The sequence below is a fragment of the Herpailurus yagouaroundi genome, unplaced genomic scaffold, assembly GCF_014898765.1.
Source record: "Herpailurus yagouaroundi ecotype Mexico unplaced genomic scaffold, PumYag 308, whole genome shotgun sequence".
Taxonomy (NCBI): Eukaryota; Metazoa; Chordata; class Mammalia; order Carnivora; family Felidae; genus Herpailurus; species Herpailurus yagouaroundi.
The window spans coordinates 5,795,019-5,814,264 of record NW_024412525.1 but is presented as its reverse complement, the minus strand read 5'-3'; the positions used below and the strand labels follow the sequence as shown (position 1 = coordinate 5,814,264).

The window sequence follows — 19,246 nt, the reverse complement described above, 5'->3', positions numbered from 1 at the left end:
GTTCCAGGGCCCTTCAAAAGTTCCAGATCCCAGTAGTACCCACTGATGTCCCCTATGCCCGGTGCGTGTCCCTCCGGGGGCCCAGGTGGGCGGGGCTCCCTTGACACCTTTCCCGGCCTCGACTGGGGGAGGAGCCGGGGCCGGAGGCCCGGGAGAGCCAATGCGGGACGTCCTGGTCACGCACAGCCGGCGAGCAGGCCAATGGACGCGCGGGGGGGCGTGGCCAGGGCCTCCGGCTCGAAGCGTTTATAACAACTTGGAACGCGGCGACTTGCCGCGCGTTCTGCTGCTGCTGTGAGTTCCCAGCCCTGGTGCGGGACGTGTGCCCCGGGCTCTACCTCTCCCCTCGCAGCACGTTCCCCCTCCGCCCTCGCTCACCATCCGGCGCCATGGAGCCGTTGGCTTTCCCCCGGCGGCCCGGCCCGGCTCCTTCGGCCGCCACCGCCCCGGCCACCGAGCTTGCCCGGCCCCTGCCCGACAGGCTCATCAAGTCGCCCAAGCCCCAGATGAAGAAGCAGGCAGTGAAGCGACACCACCACAAGCACAACCTGCGCCACCGCTACGAGTTCCTCGAGACCCTGGGCAAGGGAACCTACGGGAAGGTGAAGAAGGCGCGGGAGAGCTCGGGGCGCTTGGTAAGTGCGGCTCCCTCTCGCGGCGCGGCCGGGCGGGCGGGCTTGGGACTTGTCCGCGGGCGGTGAGGGATGGAGGCTGGGCCAGGGGCTAGTGCCTTCCTCGGAGCGGGGGGATAGCCAGCATTTAGTCTTGGCCATGCTGAGGTTGCGCGCGCGCGCGCGTGTGTAGTGGGGGCGGGGGCCTGGGGTATCCATTGAAGATATGTCTGCCCGTGATTGTAGGGACAATGGTCGTAGACCTGGGAATCCCAACACTAGCCAGCATACGATGATTGCCCAGTAAGTGAGGAGGACGGTTGATGCAGGGTGCCTAGAGGATAGTGTCCTGTCTTGAGATGAGAAAACTCCCCAAAGAAGATGAGACTTACGTTGAATTTTACTTGGAGCAGACTGTCCAAAAGAGTGGAATGGGAAGAGGAAGTAGAAGGTGCCAGATCATAGGATGGGTTTAGTAAATGAGTGTGTGGTTGAATGAATGTATGAGGTCCAGTTTCTCAACTCAGTTCTTACAATCTGGCAGCCCAGCATACCGTGGGGTTCTGCACTGGGGCGGGTGGGAAGTAAGCTTGACACTTCGGTCCTTTCCAGCTCTAAAATTGACTCAGAGTTTCATTAGGATGCGTTTTTTATTCTGGGAAATGTGAAACAAGGCTCTGGTGCAAAGTCTACTGTGCCCCAAGATACCTTTGGGTGAGAGGCCTTTTCAGAAACCTGTCTAGTTAATTTACGAGAGGGGCGGGTATAGGCAATAGGAGTAGTAGTAATCTGTGAGACCTTGAGCAACTTATCTCTATACTCAGTTTCCCCTTCTGCGAAAACAAACAAAACCCCACAGCCTCCCTCACAAGTCGCTATTAGAATTGAATGAGATACAAACGTGAATTTAAATTGGTCCTGATACATAGAAACTGCAGTCAGAACTGATACTTATATCCGGAAAGGCAAGCCCTGAAAGGGTAGCAAATTTGCCAAAAGTGAGTTAACAAACTTGCACTTAACATGCATAGGAATCACCTGGAGTGCTTCTTTTAAAATACTTATTCTTTGGTTCCACTTGCAGAGGATTTTATTCCAGAGGTCTAGGACGGTGCCAGATAACTTGCATTTCTAGCAAGGTTTTTAGGGCAGGTGATCTAGGGACTGACTGTTTTGCCACCTTCAAATGGGTACTGGTTATGAGACATGCATGTGTGTGTGTGTGTGTCTGTGTGTCCGTGGTTTACCCTATTGGCTGTGGGAGCAGTCACCTCCCCAGATTGTTTGCTTTTGCAGCCAGTAACTGGTTTGAAATTCAAGAAGTCATTTCATTGGTGAAGGAGAGTGGATGCTGGATAAAGGGAGTGGATTATGGCCTCATCGATAGGACCGAGTATGTTTTTCCTGCTAGGGCCTGGCACTGTCCCCAGTTGCCTGCTGCCAGGTTACAGCTATTGGGCAATCATGTACTTCCTGGCTTTCCTTTTCTCTTTCTCTTTCTATAAAGTGTGAGGGCCCGGTGAGGCTCCAGGCTTGAGACCACTGGGCTCAGGCTTTGTCAGGCGCTCAGCTGGAAAATAGCAATAGCTGCTCGTAGCATGTGCCTCTTGTTGAAAGACAGGCTGGGCTGGGGGACTGGGGTGGCCCAGAAACTGGGAAACTGAGATTGAAGTTGAGATCCCATCAGTTGACCTGGGTCACTGTATGTGCACCTGTGTGTGTGTGTGTGAGAGAGAGAGAGAGAGAGAGAGAGAGAGAGAAAGAGAGAGAGAGAGATTGATGTCATTGATTCTGGAATGAGATAAACCAGCTTTCAGTTTTCAAACCTCATTGGCTGAAGCAGGGATTCCAGCCCTTATGACATCAGAACAGAGAGAATTCAGAAGGTACTCCCTGGCCTCCCGCAGGGGCCCAAGGTCAGTAGGAACGGGGTCTGCCCCGAACTTCCCTAAGGGGTCTGCCCCGAACTTCCCTAATCGACAGACCACTTTGTACTTCTACTGGGAATGTGCTCAGGGTCTCCCTCTTCCTTGGAGGAGAGCTGCCTGCTGTGCTAGTGATTTCTCAGTTCTGGAGAGGAGCTGTCTTCCCCACTCCACCCCCATCCCTGCCTCTTCACTGTCCTCTCTTAAGAGAGACTGACCTTGGGGCGCCTGGGTGGCTCAGTCGATTGAGCGTCCGACTTCGGCTCAGGTCATGATCTCACAGTTCGTGAGTTCGAGCCCCGCGTGGGGCTCTGTGCTGACAGCTCGGACCCTGGAGCCCGCTTCGGATTCTGGGTCTCCCTCTCTCTCTACCCCTCCCCCACTCGTGCTCTGTCTCTCTCTCTCTCTCTCAAAAGTAAACAAACATTAAAAAAAGAGAGAGAGAGAGAGAGAGAGAGAGAGAGAGAGAGAGAGAGAGACTGACCTGGTGCCTCAGGATCTTCTGTGAGGGAGAAGGACACCGGAATGGCTCAGTTCATTGAACTGAGGCAATTCAACAGAGGCTGTTGGTGGGGACTGGATTCAGAGGAAAGCCTGCTGGGTGACTCCCATCCCAATATTCTCTCTACCTTTCTAGCATACTTCCCCTTCCCAGCCTACTTAGATGAGATTATCAGGGGCCAGATGGGACCCTCCAGAGGAAGGGGTGGGTGGGCAGGACTAATGGCTACTCCAGGAGGGCATCAAAGGAAAAACAAATATTTGCCCTGGATCTTCTAGTCTCTGACCACATTCCTGGTATCCAAATGACATTTCCTCCTGTGAGTCTCCCAGTTCCCCTTACCACCCCTCCCCTCAAAAGAAAAACACCTGCTGTGGGTCCCTGGAATGGTAGAGCCTTTGGGGTGATCTGCATGGCAGTCTTCTCTCCAAGGGGTGCCACGAGGAGCATTAGGGGAGTCCAAGTGGATAGCGATCTGGGACAGAGATGCTTCTGTGTCTTCTGTATATTGGACTGCTGCAGGGCGTTTCAAAATGTTTGCAAATGACTGGGCTGGTCTGATTCCTTCATTGACAGTTGGGGAAACTGAGGCCCAGAGAGACGATGGGGTTTGTCCTGTGGCTGGTTAATGGCATGCCGGCGACGCGGGCTCCTGACTTGACCACCCCAGGCCATGGATGGCCAACAAGGAGTCTTGGACTTGGAGTTGCCTTGAGCTGAGCCCGGGCTTCCCTCCGTGTGCTTTGTCATTCCAACAGCTAGCCCGGGCCACCTTTCCCAGAGCTCCAGGCAGTGCTGAGGGTGGGAACAGTCACTGGGAACTAACTCCCACCCCCACACATGCTGACTATGTCGAGGGATCCCGAATGGGTGGACTACTCTACATTCCTGGTTTTTACCGTCGGGAAGGCTGGGCAGCTCAGACTCAGACCGTAAGGGCTCCAATTCGGACTCTCTCGCTTCCCAGCTACGTGACCTCTCTGCATCTCCGTTTCCTCATCTGCCAATGAAGGAATCAGACCCTGTAGCGGGGATTATAATAATTCCTGCCTCGTGGAGTTCTCAGAAGATTACATGAGATAATGTATGTAAAATGCTCAGCACGGCAGCTGACACACACACAGTGTCATTATCCCAGCCAGGCTGGCTTTGCTTGGCCCTCCCCTCTCCTGGGATACCCCATCCTGGGTCTGTCCTGCCCTGAGCGAGAGAAGGGGTTGTGCTGAGCTTTCCTAAGCCAAACTACTTTGGTCTTTGCTTTGTTCAGAGTCCTCTCCTTTAGCCCCAGCTCCCAGAGGAAGGCTCTGCCTGGCCGGCTGCCAAAGGCCTCTTCTGCGTGATGCTGCCCTCCCAGCTTCTCCTGCACCTCCCTGCTCAGCAGCCGGGAGGGAGGCTCCGGCTGCAGGCGACTCTTGTCCTTGGGCTTTGGCCAAACCACACAAGAGGGCTGAGCAGGGAAGCGCCTTGCCTGGCAACCTGGCAGAGTGGGCAGGAGGGTGGCGAGGAGGGGGCGGGCGCGGCATGGGGTTCAGGGGAGGCGGCTCAGGCTCCCTTCGTTCCTAGAGCCCTTTCCTGCTCCCTGCCTGGTTCTCTGGCAGGCTTGGTGAGATGGTGAGCCACCCCCAGACCCGTCCCCACTCTGCTCAGGCCAGCCCAGCCCGGCCTAACCTCCCCTCCGTTATCTAAATGGGTCATCCTCCAGCTTGCCCCACCTCCCAGATGGCAGCTGCTCCGTGCAAGGCCAGAGAGGAGTCGAGGATCTTGGCTCCAACTCCTAGTGATAGCCATGACCGGAGATGCCCAGCTTGCATCCTTTCTCCCGGGACTGGGGACCAGCACCTGCACATCTTCTTTTTCTAAGGCCTTTCAGCCATCCTCTCCTACATCCAGATTATTCCTGATCTGGGTTCCTGCAGGGGAGGCGGTGCTTAACCACCGGAGCCCCAACTCGCATCTCCCCGGCAGGTCTGTGTGTCTCTAAGTGGGACGGGGCTGCTGGTGGCGCTGCGCTGCACGGGCCCAAGGCAGGGTGCGAGGCATTCCCTTCTCCAGGGGTGGGAAGCAGGGAGCTAGAGGCAGGGCAGGGCACCTGCAGGGAAATTTTGTCTTCCGAGAAGGCCGCTTCTGCAGGCAACACTTCCATCTTGCACTGTAATCCCGCCTTGGTGCGTCAGGGAACCTTGGAAGAGTAGTGTGCCTTTTTGGACTTCAGTATTTGCCATTTGCAAAATGGGGTGGGGGGTGGGGAATAAGTCCTGCTCCCTTCGCAATGTGGGCCAGCATCTATAGGACTTTTTGCCCAGGCAGATTCACATAGATCTAGCCTAGGGCATCGAAATAAACCCATTACAACAATCTTTGGCCAGAACCTTCCTGGCATAGTAGCTGGTGACCCATTTCTGAAGAACCTTAGCGGAAAATGCTACAATTTGGAAGGGAGCTTAGAGGTCCTGATGTACCAATTCATGAATGGTTCCTTTCATTCTGGCCTTTGCACAAACCTTTCTCTCTGCCTATAATGCTCTGTTGCCCCTCCCTACCTTACCACCGCCTGCTCCCCCTGGCTTGGCAAACCCCACTCATCCTTTAAGAGCGAAAACAAAGTTTTCTCCCAGAGATGGTTTTCCCTGTTCCCCCAGGCAAAGAAAACTCTTGTCTGCACTCCTGGAGCCCCTGGGCAGGCAGGGACCTCAACTGTCCTGTTCGTCACACTCGACTGGCATGGATTTAATTACCAGTCCTCCCCTTGGGCTGAGGGCCTTGGTGCAGGGACTATCCATATTTTGTCTAAATCTCTAACACCTAGCATAGCACCAGGCACATAGTAATTCTTAGCAGATGTTTGAGGAATAAATAAATGCCCTTTCATTTTTCAGATGAGGACATTAAAACTTGCCACACTAGTTAACCAGCTCATTTAAGTGACTTGTCTTGAGTTGCGTGGTGCCATAGGGACAAATAAGGATCAGATACCTGATCTGGCACTCACATTTACATTATCACATAATTGTTGCGCCCGGGTTTCCTGCCCCCTCTGAGTAGGGTGGCGACATAACATGTCATCTAAACTCAGGTACTTTGGGAGTAAAAGGGGCTCTATTAATAATTATACCAGGATGAACCAGGATTATCTCCAGGCATGTGGCCTGCCTACCTCTGGGTGATCCATTCAGCAATTGTTACCCTCCTCCTTGGCTCTGGTTTGTTTTAATTCTAGAGAATGGTTGCTCAACCAACTTGCAGATCAGAACAAAGGTCCCTCAAATTAGTCCTTGTAACTGAGACTGACTCTCCACCCATGGAAGAAGGGCAGAAAATCCTATCTGGGCACTGGTCACATCAGTCAGGGATCAGCCCGATGACTTAGCCAATAACTATTTATTTGTGATTTATGTTCACCAGTAAACAGTTGTTGAATGCTTTCTGGATGCCGAGCTCCTTCTAGGCCTGAGCTGTTGCTGTATCTTCTTTACTATGACAAGCTAGACAGCACATGGCTAGGGGCCTGTCCTGTGGGGCAGGGATAGGTTGGGGGAAGAGTGGCCCAGCCCTACCAGGGCAGTGACACATCGCTCTGCTTGGAGGCCTGATGACTTACCTTGTTTCCTTCATAGGAACTGCTAACCAAGCTGCAGTCTCCTAGGACCTAAAGGGGATAACTTGAGGTGGAGGGATGTGGGGGTGTCGCGGGGGTCTTTGACCTGGCCCTCGAGGCCTGAGTGGGCTTGCAGAAGAATGGAACTGTTCACTGAGGATGAACAACTCTGAGTTGGAATCCTAGACTTCCAGAGTTGAAAGAAATGGATCTTGGGGCTCAACTTTTGTGTTCTCTCTCAGAATCACTCAGGGATTCCTACCGCTGCTCAGACCCCTTTTTTTGGGGGGGGGAACCTCATTTCTTTCAAAAAAGGTTTTTTAATGTTTATTTATTTTTGAGACAATGCAAGAGACGGAGTGAGAGCAGCGGAGGGGTAGACACAGCGAGACGCAGAATCTGAAACGGGCTCCAGGCTCTGAGCTGTCAGTCCAGAGCCCGACGCGGGGCTCGAACTCACGAACCTTGAGATCATGACCTGAGCCCAAGTTGGATGCTCAACCGACTGAGCCACCCAGGCGCCCCGGGAACCTCATTTCTTTTAGGCTTTATCTTTGTTAGATCTCTACCCCCCCTAAGCCTGTAATGATTTATCTCCTTGTATAGGTTTGTGTGTACAGTTGTAATATGCCTAGTTCTTACATATATGTGCATCTTAAGCTCTCAACTATTTGTTTCATTACTAGTTGTGTGATTTTTATGTGATTTTTCTTTTACTGTCTATTAACACAATACTTAAGGCCCTTTATCTGAAGAGCTCATACGACTTTTATCTACTGTCTGATTTTTAAAACAAGGAAGTTTAGAAAAGAACTAGTCCATAAAATCTCCCCTTCAGGGAGAGAAAGGGGTATGGAGAGAAGGGTGTGCAAGAATGATTCTGCAAGTTGACTCCTCATAGTTGGAGGAGGATTCAGGCCCTCACCTCCCCATCCCCACCCCTCCGTTCAATTCTCAGCCAGAGATTTTTCTGCTTGGCTCATCAGAGTGGTTTGGAGCAGAAGCGGGGGCGGGTCGCAAAGAAAGGCGCTGAGGTGCAGCCCTGTCCCCGGCAGCTGCAGCGGGGGCCTCTCCCGTATCTTGGGACGAGGCTCCCTGGCGACAGGTCCCTCCTGCTGCCATTGTCCTCCCTGCTCTGCTCCGGGAGGGCACAAGAGCTGGGCCTCCCCTCTTTCAAGGATGCAGCTCCAGGGGAGGAGAGGGGCGGAGGGCACGCCATCCCTGGCCCGTTGCCGGGGTGACCGGGCCTGGCCATTGTGCGCAGCTCCCCTTATGGGATTAAGGCTGTTCCGCATTCTTGTCCGATGGGGAGCGCAGGCCCGCTCGGCCACTGTCCCTGCGAGCCGGAAGCCATTGTCTGCCTCCAGAGCCCTGTGAAAGGGTGGATTAGAGGCCCCTCCCCTGGAGCTTGGTTTCCTTTTTCTCCCTGTCTCCTTTTGAACCTTGAGGGAAGGCGAACCCTCCCGGGAAATTGAATGGGGAGCAGTTTACCTTGGTCTGTGCTTTCAGATTTTTTCACAACGTGTCCACCTCCTCCCCCGGGGCCCGGGCCCCCCGAAAAGGAAGTCCTGAATTTACCATTGGTGTCCTGGGACAGGACTTGTCAGGAGCTGACCAGCCCTGTGACAGCCCTCCCGGGCCCCTGCCCAGTGCCCGAGCCACCACCACTTCCCCCCCACCCTCCCCAACCACGTTTGGACAGCTCATCTCACAGCCTGAGAGCAGGAACGCACCTCACACTTCTTAGTTCAGCCTGTGTGTCACAGAAAAGAAAACCCAGGCCCGGAGCGGGGGCGGGACTTGCTCCCTTGGGGACAGCGACAAGAGCCAGGAGGAGGTCTCCCCCCCTCCCCCCCCCACTCCCCTGGCGCTCCCCAGGCCTGAGCCATCTGCACACACGGAAGGGCCCTTGTCCCTCTCCTCTTTCTGTCCCTGCGGCTGCTGAGTGGGACAGAGCAGGGAAAGGACAGAGACTCCTCAGCGGCTAAGAGTCCTGCTTACCAGCGATGGCATCTGGCACTTCTTTCTCCATTTCCTGTTGCCTCCGCCCTTCCTGAACCCACCGCACTTACCAGCGAGGGCTGACTCCTTATATGGTGTTTTCACCTTTGCCGCGGTGATAGCCAAGACCAGAGGACGCTGTCTTGTTTGTTTGTTGCTAGGAGAGGGACATTCCTGCCCTCGACTGAAGGGATGGGTGTTTTTTTGATAATTTTTTTGTGTGTGTGGAAAAATATACAGAACATATAATTTGCAGCTCAGTGACCTGTTAGGCACAATGACAGTGTTGTGCAACCATCAGCATTATCCGTTTCCAAAATCTTTTCATCACCCCAGACAGAAGCTTCGGACACATTAAACATTAAGCTCCCGGCCGCCCCCACCTCTACCCCGACCTCTGCCATCCCCCACCCTGGTAATCTCTAGTCTACTTGCTGTCCTGTGCGCGTGCCTATTCTGGTTTCCTCGTATAAGGAGAATTGAACATTTGCACTTGTGCGTCTGGCTTCTTTCACTTAGCATTATGGTTTCAAAGTTCATTCGTGCTTATGCCCGTTAGTAACTAATATGACTTTGAACAGGTCATTTCACCTCTCTGGGTACCGGTTTTCTCCACCTATATATGAGGACGATGAAACTCTGTGCCTGCCTCTCAGGACTGTTGGGAGGGCCAGTGTACTTACTAATGCAACACACACTTATTCAGTGCCTACTGTGTGCCAGGCACGACGCGTGGCCTCAGGGATCCAGTGCTGAGCAAAACCAGCCCCATCGTAATCATGGCGCCGTATGGTAAATTTGCTTTGTAAATCACAAAGCATGGGCCTTACAGATGCAGGCTGTACTTTCCTTGTTCATCTGTGGACTCTGGGTGAGGTCATTGGCCCATACGCCTCCCTGCTGTGTAGACTGCACCTGACCCAGGTTTAAACCTTCTCTAGGGAAGGTGCTCTCCAGCCCCTCTGTCACCTGCCCTGGTGAGGGTTGGAATGGCTTCCCTGGGTGCACGCTGTGGACTTCTAGCAGCAGCAGGTGGCCAGGGGCAGCACTCCCAGAATATCCACGGATGCCTTTATCTGCCAAAACCTTCTCCTCAGTCTCCTGCATTCTCTGTTCCCAGGTGGCCATCAAGTCAATCCGGAAAGACAGAATCAAAGATGAGCAAGACTTGATGCACATTCGGCGAGAGATTGAGATCATGTCATCACTCAACCACCCCCACATCATTGCCATCCACGAAGGTACAGAGGCAGGGCATTCAAAGCAGTGTGCGTGTGTGTGTGTGTGTGTGTGTGTGTGTGTGTGTGTGTAGGAGCAGTCAGAACAGGACACAAAGAAGTGGGAAAGACCCAGATTTTAGAGTTGGACAAAAGGTGGATTTGAAACCCAGCTCTATGACTTTGGGCAACTAATTTAATTAGGCTCTGGGTGGACCTCAGTTCCTCATGTGTAGACCGGGACAGTCCCACCTACATCACAGGGTAGTTGCAAAGATCAAATTAAATGTCACTGTGTATTTAGCTCACGGGAGGAACTCCGTGGACTGTAGGCTTTCTTGTTGTTATTCTTAGGTTTTCCATAATTGAACACTACCTCCCCAACCCAGTGAGATCCTTAGCGTCCTGGGGGAGGCTGGAACGAACGAACGGAGAGACCTGCACCTGTCTCGGGTGCGTGGGTGTTATCCTTCACACGTCCCAAGAGCCGGCCTCCTAGAATCTGACCTGGGCTCTGAACCATTCCTGCCATGGGGCCGGCTCCTACCTTTTCTCATCTGTCTTAGCCTCCTCTTGCTCTGACATCAGTGCCGGCTTTCTACTCCATCTGCCCTGCTCCCTGTGACCCAGACCACAAAGTGAGCAAGAGAGAGTGATGAGTAAAAGAGGGGGAGCACCCTCCCACGCACACCTGTCTGCTTCCAGCCTTTACATAATATCGGTTAGATGAGAAACCAGCCATTAACAGTAGCAGCGGGAGGGAGGGAGGGAAGAAGGGAAGCCTGCGGCTTTGCCCTCTGTCTGAATATTCCTGGTGGGAAGTAAGACAGAAGTCTCCTCTCTTGGGTTCTGTTCGTGGAAAGACTAAGAGCAGAGCCACCGACAGGGCCCCGTGGCCTGAGCCTGTCTCACAGGGATCCTGGGCAAATGGCTGAGGAGGCTAATTGTATCTCTCTCTATTTCCCCCAGGGAAGAGTGGGTAGATGACAGAGTATTGGTTAAGCCAGGTTGAGCTTGGTGATTGGGCAGAGAGAGTGTGTGTGTGTGAATTCTCCCCCACACCCATACCTCCAGCTACGTCTGGGAACTGAGTCTTGAAGCTCAGGCTGTGGACTTGCCTGCACCTCAGATTCTGCGATTGTAGGGGTGGCACAGTTACTGTGTGACAGGCAGGCCCCTCTACCCCATTCGTCCCCTGCCAATCTTCAGGAGATGTGAACCAGGGGAAGGCTCCAGTCTTCGGAATCTAGCTGCTCTCCAGGATGTACTCTGGCTGGCTCTTGACCTCCAGTTTCATGACACAAAGATTGTACGCACCCTTACAGACATACGGAGAACCACAGCAGTAGGATCTCATCTAGGTACCGCCCCCGGCCCCGGGAGATTGGGCCACCATGCGTCAGGTCCACGCACTCATGTGGGAGTGGAAAAAGAGCACAATCCTGCTGGCTCCTGACCATGTATCCAATAGCCTGGCACCTGGGATCCCTCTTGGGAGAAGCCTGCTCTCTCAGCTCCTTGTCACAGGCTAGACAACAGTGCCTCTGGGGCTGGCTGAGCAAGCCAAACTCCTAGGACTCGTTCGACACAAAGATGCAATGTCACGGACATACATGCTCTGACACATACCCAGCCAAAGGGCCAGTTTGGTGAACCAGTCCTTCCCTACCTTTCCGGGCAGCTAGAGCCAGGGCAAAGCCTGAGTGGCACGTGAGCTTGGGGGAGGCTGATTGCCAGGAAGTCAAAGATGCTGAGGGTAATAGATATCTTATCTCCGCTTTCCATGGTACTGTGTAGTTCACGAGCCACCTTCCCATCCCCTTTTATCCCTCTTCGGATCCTCAAGGCAAACATTATTATGGGAATTATTTTTCAAGTTTAGGCGCGAGGATACTGATCGTAACTATGACAGTAGGTACGATTTATCGAGTGCTTGTTTCTGTATCAGACCCTACGCCCGCCTGCTCAGCCAGCCCCAGAGCTATCACTGACTTTCATCTATTTCTTACCCAGTCCTGTGAGGCTGTCATTATATCCCACTCTTCAGATGAGGAAATTGAGGCACCCTGGTTGAAAAACTGGCCAAAGTCACCCCGCTAATAAGTGATGGGGCCAGGATTCAAACCCCAAACCTGTATTCTTACTGATGTATCTAGAAGAGATTTGCCCGTGGTCATAAGGCCAAACAGTACCAGATTTTGAGGCAGAGAACCTGACTTTTCATTCTCATCCATTGATTCCTGCCTTCCTGGGAAATTTGCAGGGTGGTTTTAAGATTCCTCCAAAGCCTGAACTTCCAAAGAGAAGGAGGCTAAGCCAGTTCCCTTGGCCTTACCTCGTGGTTCCTGGAAGATGGTGGGAGCTTTAGAGGCCCCTTTTCCTGCTCTTACCTGCCACTGTCCCGTCCCGTTGGCAGACATCCCTGGACAAAGGTCCTGTCTGGTTTGGGGCCAGGGAGGCATGTGTGACCCCCCCACCCCTCCAGTGGGGAACAGTGTACTCTGGAGGGACCTCACGTTCCTGCCTTGCTCTGCCCCAGTGTTTGAGAACAGCAGCAAGATTGTGATCGTCATGGAGTACGCCAGCCGGGGCGACCTGTACGACTACATCAGTGAGCGGCAGCGGCTCAGCGAGCAGGACGCCCGCCATTTCTTCCGGCAGATCGTCTCGGCCGTGCACTATTGCCACCAGGTGAGCGACCTCCTGCCGGTTCTCCAGGGCTGGTTTGAGCCAGAGAGATTCCATGACCCCTCCAGGATCCCGCAGGGAGACAGAAACAGAGGCAAAATTCCATCTGGACTCTGGGCCTCGGGGATGTTGGCGTCTCTGGCTGACTCCCTCGGGAGTGGAGGGGCCTGTGTCTGTTGCGCTGTGTTCCAGTGAGATGGGTATCCCTCACCTGCCTGTGCTCCCCCAACTTGGCCCCCTTTGTGTTTACCTCACTTTCCAGGCGAGGCCTTCGTGTCGTCCTGTCCCTCCGTGGCGACCTCTCCCTGACCATCCTTCTGCCCTTTCTCTTTCAGAATGGGGTTGTCCACCGTGATCTCAAGCTGGAGAATATCCTCTTAGATGCCAATGGAAATATTAAGGTGAGCCCCGCTACTTGTTTCCAGCAGCTTCCCTACCCCGCCACAGCCTTTCTGCCGAGTGTTTATCTCTAAGTGCTTAGGGGACTCCAGAAGGAGTTGAGCAAAGCTGAGACTTAGATGTTGGTAGCAGTAGAGAACTCAGCCGTCATCCTTTCCAGTACCTCTTTTTATGGATGAAAAACTGAGGCCTCAAGATAAGCGGTGACTTACTCAAGATCCCATGGCAAGGGAGTGGCTGAGACTGGGCTAGAACCAAAGTCTTCTGACTCCTCAGCCAGTGCTCTTGACGTCCATAAGGCTAACTGGAGTCGAGATCCAGGAGCAGCCTTTGCACATAACCTTGGGACTGGCAGGGAGAGAGGGTCACAGCCCGAGTTCTCCCCACCTGCCTGCACGCACACACATGTGCACGTGCACACGCACATTAATCTGTCGCAGTTGGGTAGCCCTTTGGTACTTTTCTCCATAGACCGCGCATCCCGGCACCAGCTTTCTGCCCCCTGCAGCTTCTGAATTCCCATGCCTGAGTGGTTAAGCTTAGGTCTGAGACGTTCACGCTGATGAGAGAAGCTCAGCTCTCGGGGCTAGAAGGGGGAAATGGCAAGGGCTGACCCCTGCCAGGTACCTGGGAGGGCTTTGATCCTGCACTCGGACACTCCTCAGAATCTTCCTGAACCCAGGACACAGTCCCTTCCCTTCCGTGACCCTTGAACTCATGCCCTGAAGCACCCTGGCACTGAGTTCATTCCCCTTACCCAGCCAATTCCTGGAGCCGGGTGGGGCTTTCTTTGATGCTAAGCAGGGGGAGGGGAGCCAGAGCCAGTAAACTCACGTAACCAGACAGGCACGAACCTTCCCATCTGTACCAATCATCTGCGTCTTTATGGGCTTCAAATGGTAACTGCTCGATAAGAGGCCAATAAAACTATAAATGAAGAAGCCAGAGCTTCATAAACAGCCCCTCCCCACCCTGGGCACACATGACCCTCTGCTGGGGGTGAAGAGGCCAGGAGAAGCAGGGCATTGGCCTCTGCTTGTATCTGAGGACAGTTAGGGGAAAGGGTCTCCCTGGGAAGTAAGAAGACGGGCTTGGGGCCTCTCAAGCCCGCAGTATCAGATGGCTCAGGGAGCCCTGGGAGAAGATTCCCTTTCCTGAGCTCTGACCACAGCTCTGATCTTTGTTCTGACTTCGCTCTTGCTTCTTAGCTCTACTGGGCTGACCCCAGGCTCCTGCCACTATGTTCCCGCCCGGATCTGGGCAGAGATGAGCCCTCTGTTAGGGAGGGCAGGCCAGGCCTCACGTGGTAGTCACTGATGGGGCTGGCTTGCTTCTGAGGGCCATGGCGTTGGCATGAGAAGTTGATTCTCTCCGTACATCTGGTAGACCCTTTCTTCAGTTAGTAGTTGTCTGTTGAGTCCCATCCATGGGTCACACCTGTGCGAAGAGCTGCAGGAGGGGGAGGGGCAGAAGGAGGTGAGCACTGGGGACATACTGACAGGACAGTATGAGCAGGAAGACTGATGAGCAGGGACTACAGCCAGCCATTGGGCTTTGTGCGAAAAGGAGGTGTCAGGGGAGGTGGGCTTGCCGGGTCAGGAGGATGTTTATAGGCAGGAGAGTGCATCCCTGGAGTGGGGTACAGCATGAGCAAAGGGGCCCGGGGAACATTGAGGACCCTGGAGGCCCCACACACCTAGGCATTCCTCATGGACATGACCTCCGCAAGGCTGTCTCTTGCAGGGCCTGAGCTGTGCTCAGGGGGCAGGGGGCATGGGCACACTTTTCCTCCTGCGAGGGCCGGGGTTTCCCTGGGATCGGGAGAGGGGCAGGCTAAGAGCTGCAGAACAATCCAGGCCTTGGTATGACCCCCACCTGTGTTTGACCCGACCCTACAGATTGCAGACTTTGGGCTCTCCAACCTCTACCGCCAGGGCGAGTTCCTGCAGACGTTCTGTGGGAGCCCCCTGTACGCCTCACCTGAGATCGTCAACGGGAAACCCTACACGGGCCCAGAGGTGAGTCTCTACTCTCCACCCACGGCCTGCCTCGGCACCCCCTGTGGCTCTAGATCCTCTCAGAGGGGTGGGCTAGCTTTCCAGCTTCTTCCCTCCTTCCAGAGCCCGAAGCTCAGCCCCCTGCCCTTCAGTGACTTGCCAGGTCCTCACAAGAGCAGTAAAACTGGGACAAGAACTTATGTCTCCTGACCCCTGGTCTGGTTCTGTGCCCCCTCGCCCTCCGGGTTCCTGTTCTCTTTCCTGGCACCCACCCAGACTCCCTGGAGAGGCGGGCGCTCTCACAACCACCCCATCCTAGCCCAGAAGGGTGACCTCACCACTGCTCTGGTCTGTGGCTGCCCCTCCCAAGGGCAGGCAATTGACCACACCTTTCCTCACGAACCTCAGTCCCTTCTACAGTGTCACCAGCTTTGCTCCTGGGTACTACTAGAAGGAGGTGGTCCTCAGGTGCCCCAGCCCCTGAGTTCTCCAGCGCGTACCCCTTTCTTCTCTGGTGTCGCCACAAGCCCGCCAGCCTGGGGCATGCGGGCATCCTTGCTGACACTCTCCCTGTCTCTCGCCCGCCCTCCCTCAGGTGGACAGCTGGTCCTTGGGTGTCCTTCTGTACATCCTGGTCCATGGCACCATGCCCTTTGATGGGCAGGACCATAAGACGCTGGTGAAACAGATCAGCAACGGGTCCTACAGGGAGCCGCTTAAACCCTCTGGTGAGTGAGAGGCGTGGGTGTTCTCATCCAGGCCCCGTGTGTCCTTCCCTAGCTCCTGAGGCAGGAACCAAGTGGGGGCAGGGAAGTAAAGAAGATGACCCACTGTCGATGGGGGGTAGCTCCTCACCACCCCCTCCAGCTGTCGTCTCTCTGCCTCCAGGGTCTGTGACCTCCGAGAAGGAAGGGGTATCTCTTCTCTCCTTTGTGAGATGCTATATCCTATTTGGGAAGGGCTTCTGGTGGTTGAACTTGGACCGTCTTTGCTGCAGTTTCCTCATTTCCACCTGCTTGAGTCCTCATCCTTGGAAGTCTCTTTGTCCTTTCACACCCAGTGGAGAAGGCAGGAAGCAGGGTGTGAGAACCTTGGTTTCCTCTTGAGCACAGTCTCTACCCTCAGGGTCGCATTCAGCCAAGAGAAGGAGAACACACTAACGTACAACAAGGCTAAAGAAGGGGCCAGGGGGCACCTGGGTGGCTCAGTCGGTTAAGCTTCCGACTTCGGCTCAGGTCACGATCTCACGGTCCGTGAGTTCGAGCCCCGCGTCGGGCTCTGTGCTGACAGCTCAGAGCCTGGAGCCTGCTTTGGATTCTGAGTCTCCCTCTCTCTCTGTCCCTCCCCTGCTCTCTCTCTCTCTCACACACACACACACACACACACACACACACACACACACTGTCTCTCTCAAAAATAAATAAACATTAAAAAAAAAAATTTTTTTTAAGAAGGGGCCAGGGTCCTGGGGGGTCGAGGGATGGAAGGAGAAATGGGCAGAGTCAATCCCTGAAAGCTGGAGGCTGTGTGGAGCCACGTGGGCTGTGGCGTGTACGGAGCGCAGGTGGGAGGGGACGTATGTGACACAGGACTGAGAAGCCTTGGCGCAAATGGAGGTAACCAGTGAGAGGGGCCGCGGGGTGCCCGTTCTCGTGGCTGCCAGCCTGAAGCCCCTGTCTCTCGCCTTCCAGATGCCTGTGGCCTGATCCGGTGGTTGTTGATGGTGAACCCCACCCGCCGAGCCACCCTGGAGGATGTGGCCAGTCACTGGTGGGTCAACTGGGGCTACGCCACCCGCGTGGGGGAGCAGGAGGCTCTGCACGAGGGCGGGCACCCTGGCAGCGACTCTGGCCGGGCCTCCATGGCTGACTGGCTGCGGCGGTCCTCTCGCCCGCTCCTGGAGAATGGGGCCAAGGTCTGCAGCTTCTTCAAGCAGCACGCGCCTGGAGGCGGGAGCATCGCCCCAGGCCTGGAACGGCAGCATTCGCTCAAGAAGTCCCGCAAAGAGAACGACATGGCCCAGTCTCGCCAGGGGGACCTGGCTGACGATCCCTCTCTCCGCCCCGGCAGGGGCAACCTCAAGCTGCCGAAGGGCATTCTCAAGAAGAAGGCGCCAACCTTGTCAGAAGGGGCAGGGGCAGACCCCGAGCCCGGCCTGGGCCCTGCGAGCCCAGGGCAGGCTGCCCCCCTGCTCCCCAAGAAGGGCATCCTCAAGAAGTCTCGGCAGCGGGAATCTGGCTACTACTCCTCTCCGGAACCCAGTGAATCTGGGGAGCTCCTGGACGCCGGCGATGTGTTTGTGAGTGGGGACTCTGAGGAGCAGAAGCCCCCCCAGGCCTCAGGGCTGCCCCTCCACCGCAAAGGCATCCTCAAACACAATGGCAAGTTCTCCCGCACGGCCCTGGAGCTCCCAGCCCCCTCCACCTTCGGCTCCTTGGATGAACTGGCCTCCCCTCACCCTCTGGCCCGGGCCGGCCGCCCCTCCGGGGCTATGAGTGAGGACAGCATCCTGTCCTCTGAGTCATTTGACCAGCTGGACTTGCCTGAACGGCTCCCCGAGCCCCTGCTGCGGGGCTGTGTGTCTGTGGACAACCTCATGGGGCTTGAGGAGCCCCCCGCAGAGGGCCCTGGAAGCAGAGGCCTGAGGCGCTGGTGGCAGGACCCCCTGGGGGATAGCTGCTTTTCCCTGACCGACTGCCAGGAGGTGACAGAGGCCTACCGACAGGCACTGGGGGTCTGCTCAAAGCTCAGCTGAGGGGGGGGGGGGGGGCGCCGCCCCATCCTGGGTAGGCTCTAAAATGCAGCTGCACCCTGAGGGGAGACCACCACCACCCCTGCCTCCTAAGACTAGTATCCCGGCCAGGAAGGCTGAGGTGGTTTGCACTTGAGCCCTAGAGAGGGCTGGACGGGAAGTGGGCAAGTCAAGTGCATTGAGGGTTCCAAGTCTTTGGCCCTATGGAGCAGAGAAGAGAGTAGAGGGGAAGCTAGTAGAGGGAGGAGGGGAAGGCCTGTGGCCGAGAGTCCGGGTTGCCCGCTTCTGGTTCACACAGTAGGGCCACAGACACCAGGAAAGAACACTCTCTCAGTGCCAGTCTCCTTTCTTGCAGTAAGTTTTGTGCGTGGTGACTTCCTGCTAAGGTGGGGATGGAAACTCCTCAGATACAGGTCCCATCCCCATCAACCACTAAAACTGGAATGTGGCGCCCCCGCAATGTGCCTGGGGCGTCCTGGGAATGGTCTCCTACCGTGTACCCTTCCTTATTTATCTCAACAGTAAGAGAACCCAACCTTTATCTCCTCAAAGGTTTTCTCCTCTTTCCCGTCCTCCAAACCCGGCCCAAGCCTCCTGGAGTCGCTGCTAGGGATCTAAAAGACTCAAAAAGGCTCAGGCTGCTGCTATCGGACTTCATCTCAAGGGGCCCAGATTCCCCTGGACCCCACCTTGGACCTCGAAGACTCTGAACCTCTCTGGCCTCCAAGCTGCTCCTGCTACTGAGAATGGAGGGTCTATTGCTCTGGGCTTTCCGGACCCTGGGATGCCCTTATTTATTTTTATGTGTTCAGCCCTGTGTTTTTAAAAAAGTGAATCTAGCTCTTTTCAATAATGTGAATACTATGTTCTGGGGAAGTCCACTGTGATGCCTAAGTTTTGTGAATAGGGAGGTATTTTTGCGGTGATTCCCCCTACTGATCATAGGGGGAGGGGATCAATCACATGTCCCACTGCACTGTCCGGGAGGGGGTCTCTGGCTCCCTCCCACCATGCCCTGATTCTGTCTACCTGATGGTCCCTCTTCCCTTCCACTGTGGCTAGAAAGAACCCCTGCATTAAAACCAGAACCGTGGTTGGAAGATAGCCTCTGTTGTTCTGTTTGGGCAGGTGGGGTGCAGGCCTTCGAGCCTTCTCTTAACCCACATTTCCCCTGGGCTGTCATAGGCGGGAACTGGGGCACCTGCTTAAAAAAAAGCAAAACACAGGGGCACCTGGGTGGCTCAGTCGGTTGAGCATCTGACTTCTAACCGACTTCGGCTCAGGTCATGATCTCACGGTTCGTGGGATCGAGCCCCGAGTCGGACTCTGTGCTGACAGCTTGGAGCCTGGAGCCTGCTTCGTATTCTGCGTCTCCCTCTCTCTCTTTTCTTCCCCTGCTCTCACTGTCTCTCTCTCAAAAATAAATAAAAAAATTTTTTTAATTAAAAAATGAAAAAAAAAAACAAAACGCAACAACAACAAAGCCCAGCTCTTAGTTCCAAAAGGCTCCCGTGCTGCGGCCGTCCGGGGTTCTAGCCTGTGGAACACACAGGTGGGAG

General features: G+C 54.9%; 1 protein-coding gene across 3 annotated transcripts; it reads left to right on the top strand.

Annotated features, from left to right (window-relative positions):
* The first annotated feature begins 241 nt into the window (after nt 1–241).
* On the top strand, nt 242–18,787 carry NUAK2 (NUAK family kinase 2). Of its 3 annotated transcripts, XM_040462090.1 has the most exons (8): nt 242–635; nt 9,755–9,875; nt 12,391–12,542; nt 12,875–12,940; nt 14,837–14,956; nt 15,531–15,663; nt 16,627–17,316; nt 18,240–18,787. In XM_040462090.1, exons 1-8 carry the CDS (start codon nt 390–392, stop codon nt 18,395–18,397), a joined length of 1,686 nt encoding a protein of 561 aa, XP_040318024.1. In that variant the 5' UTR covers nt 242–389; the 3' UTR covers nt 18,398–18,787. The 3 variants fall into 3 exon arrangements, with proteins under 3 accessions (XP_040318024.1, XP_040318023.1, XP_040318025.1); XM_040462089.1 differs by having other exon boundaries at nt 16,627–18,357; XM_040462091.1 differs by lacking the exon at nt 242–635 and adding an exon at nt 2,386–2,527 and having other exon boundaries at nt 16,627–18,357.
* The last annotated feature ends 459 nt before the right edge of the window (nt 18,788–19,246 follow it).

Bases quoted from the DNA above. Each gene is read 5' to 3' on its own strand.
- NUAK2 (XM_040462089.1), top strand. From the start codon at position 390: ATGGAGCCGTTGGCTTTCCCCCGGCGGCCCGGCCCGGCTCCTTCGGCC. The intron at 9,876-12,390 runs GTACAGAGGCAG...GCTCTGCCCCAG, and splicing joins CATCATTGCCATCCACGAAG to TGTTTGAGAACAGCAGCAAG. The intron at 15,664-16,626 runs GTGAGTGAGAGG...CTCGCCTTCCAG, and splicing joins GGAGCCGCTTAAACCCTCTG to ATGCCTGTGGCCTGATCCGG.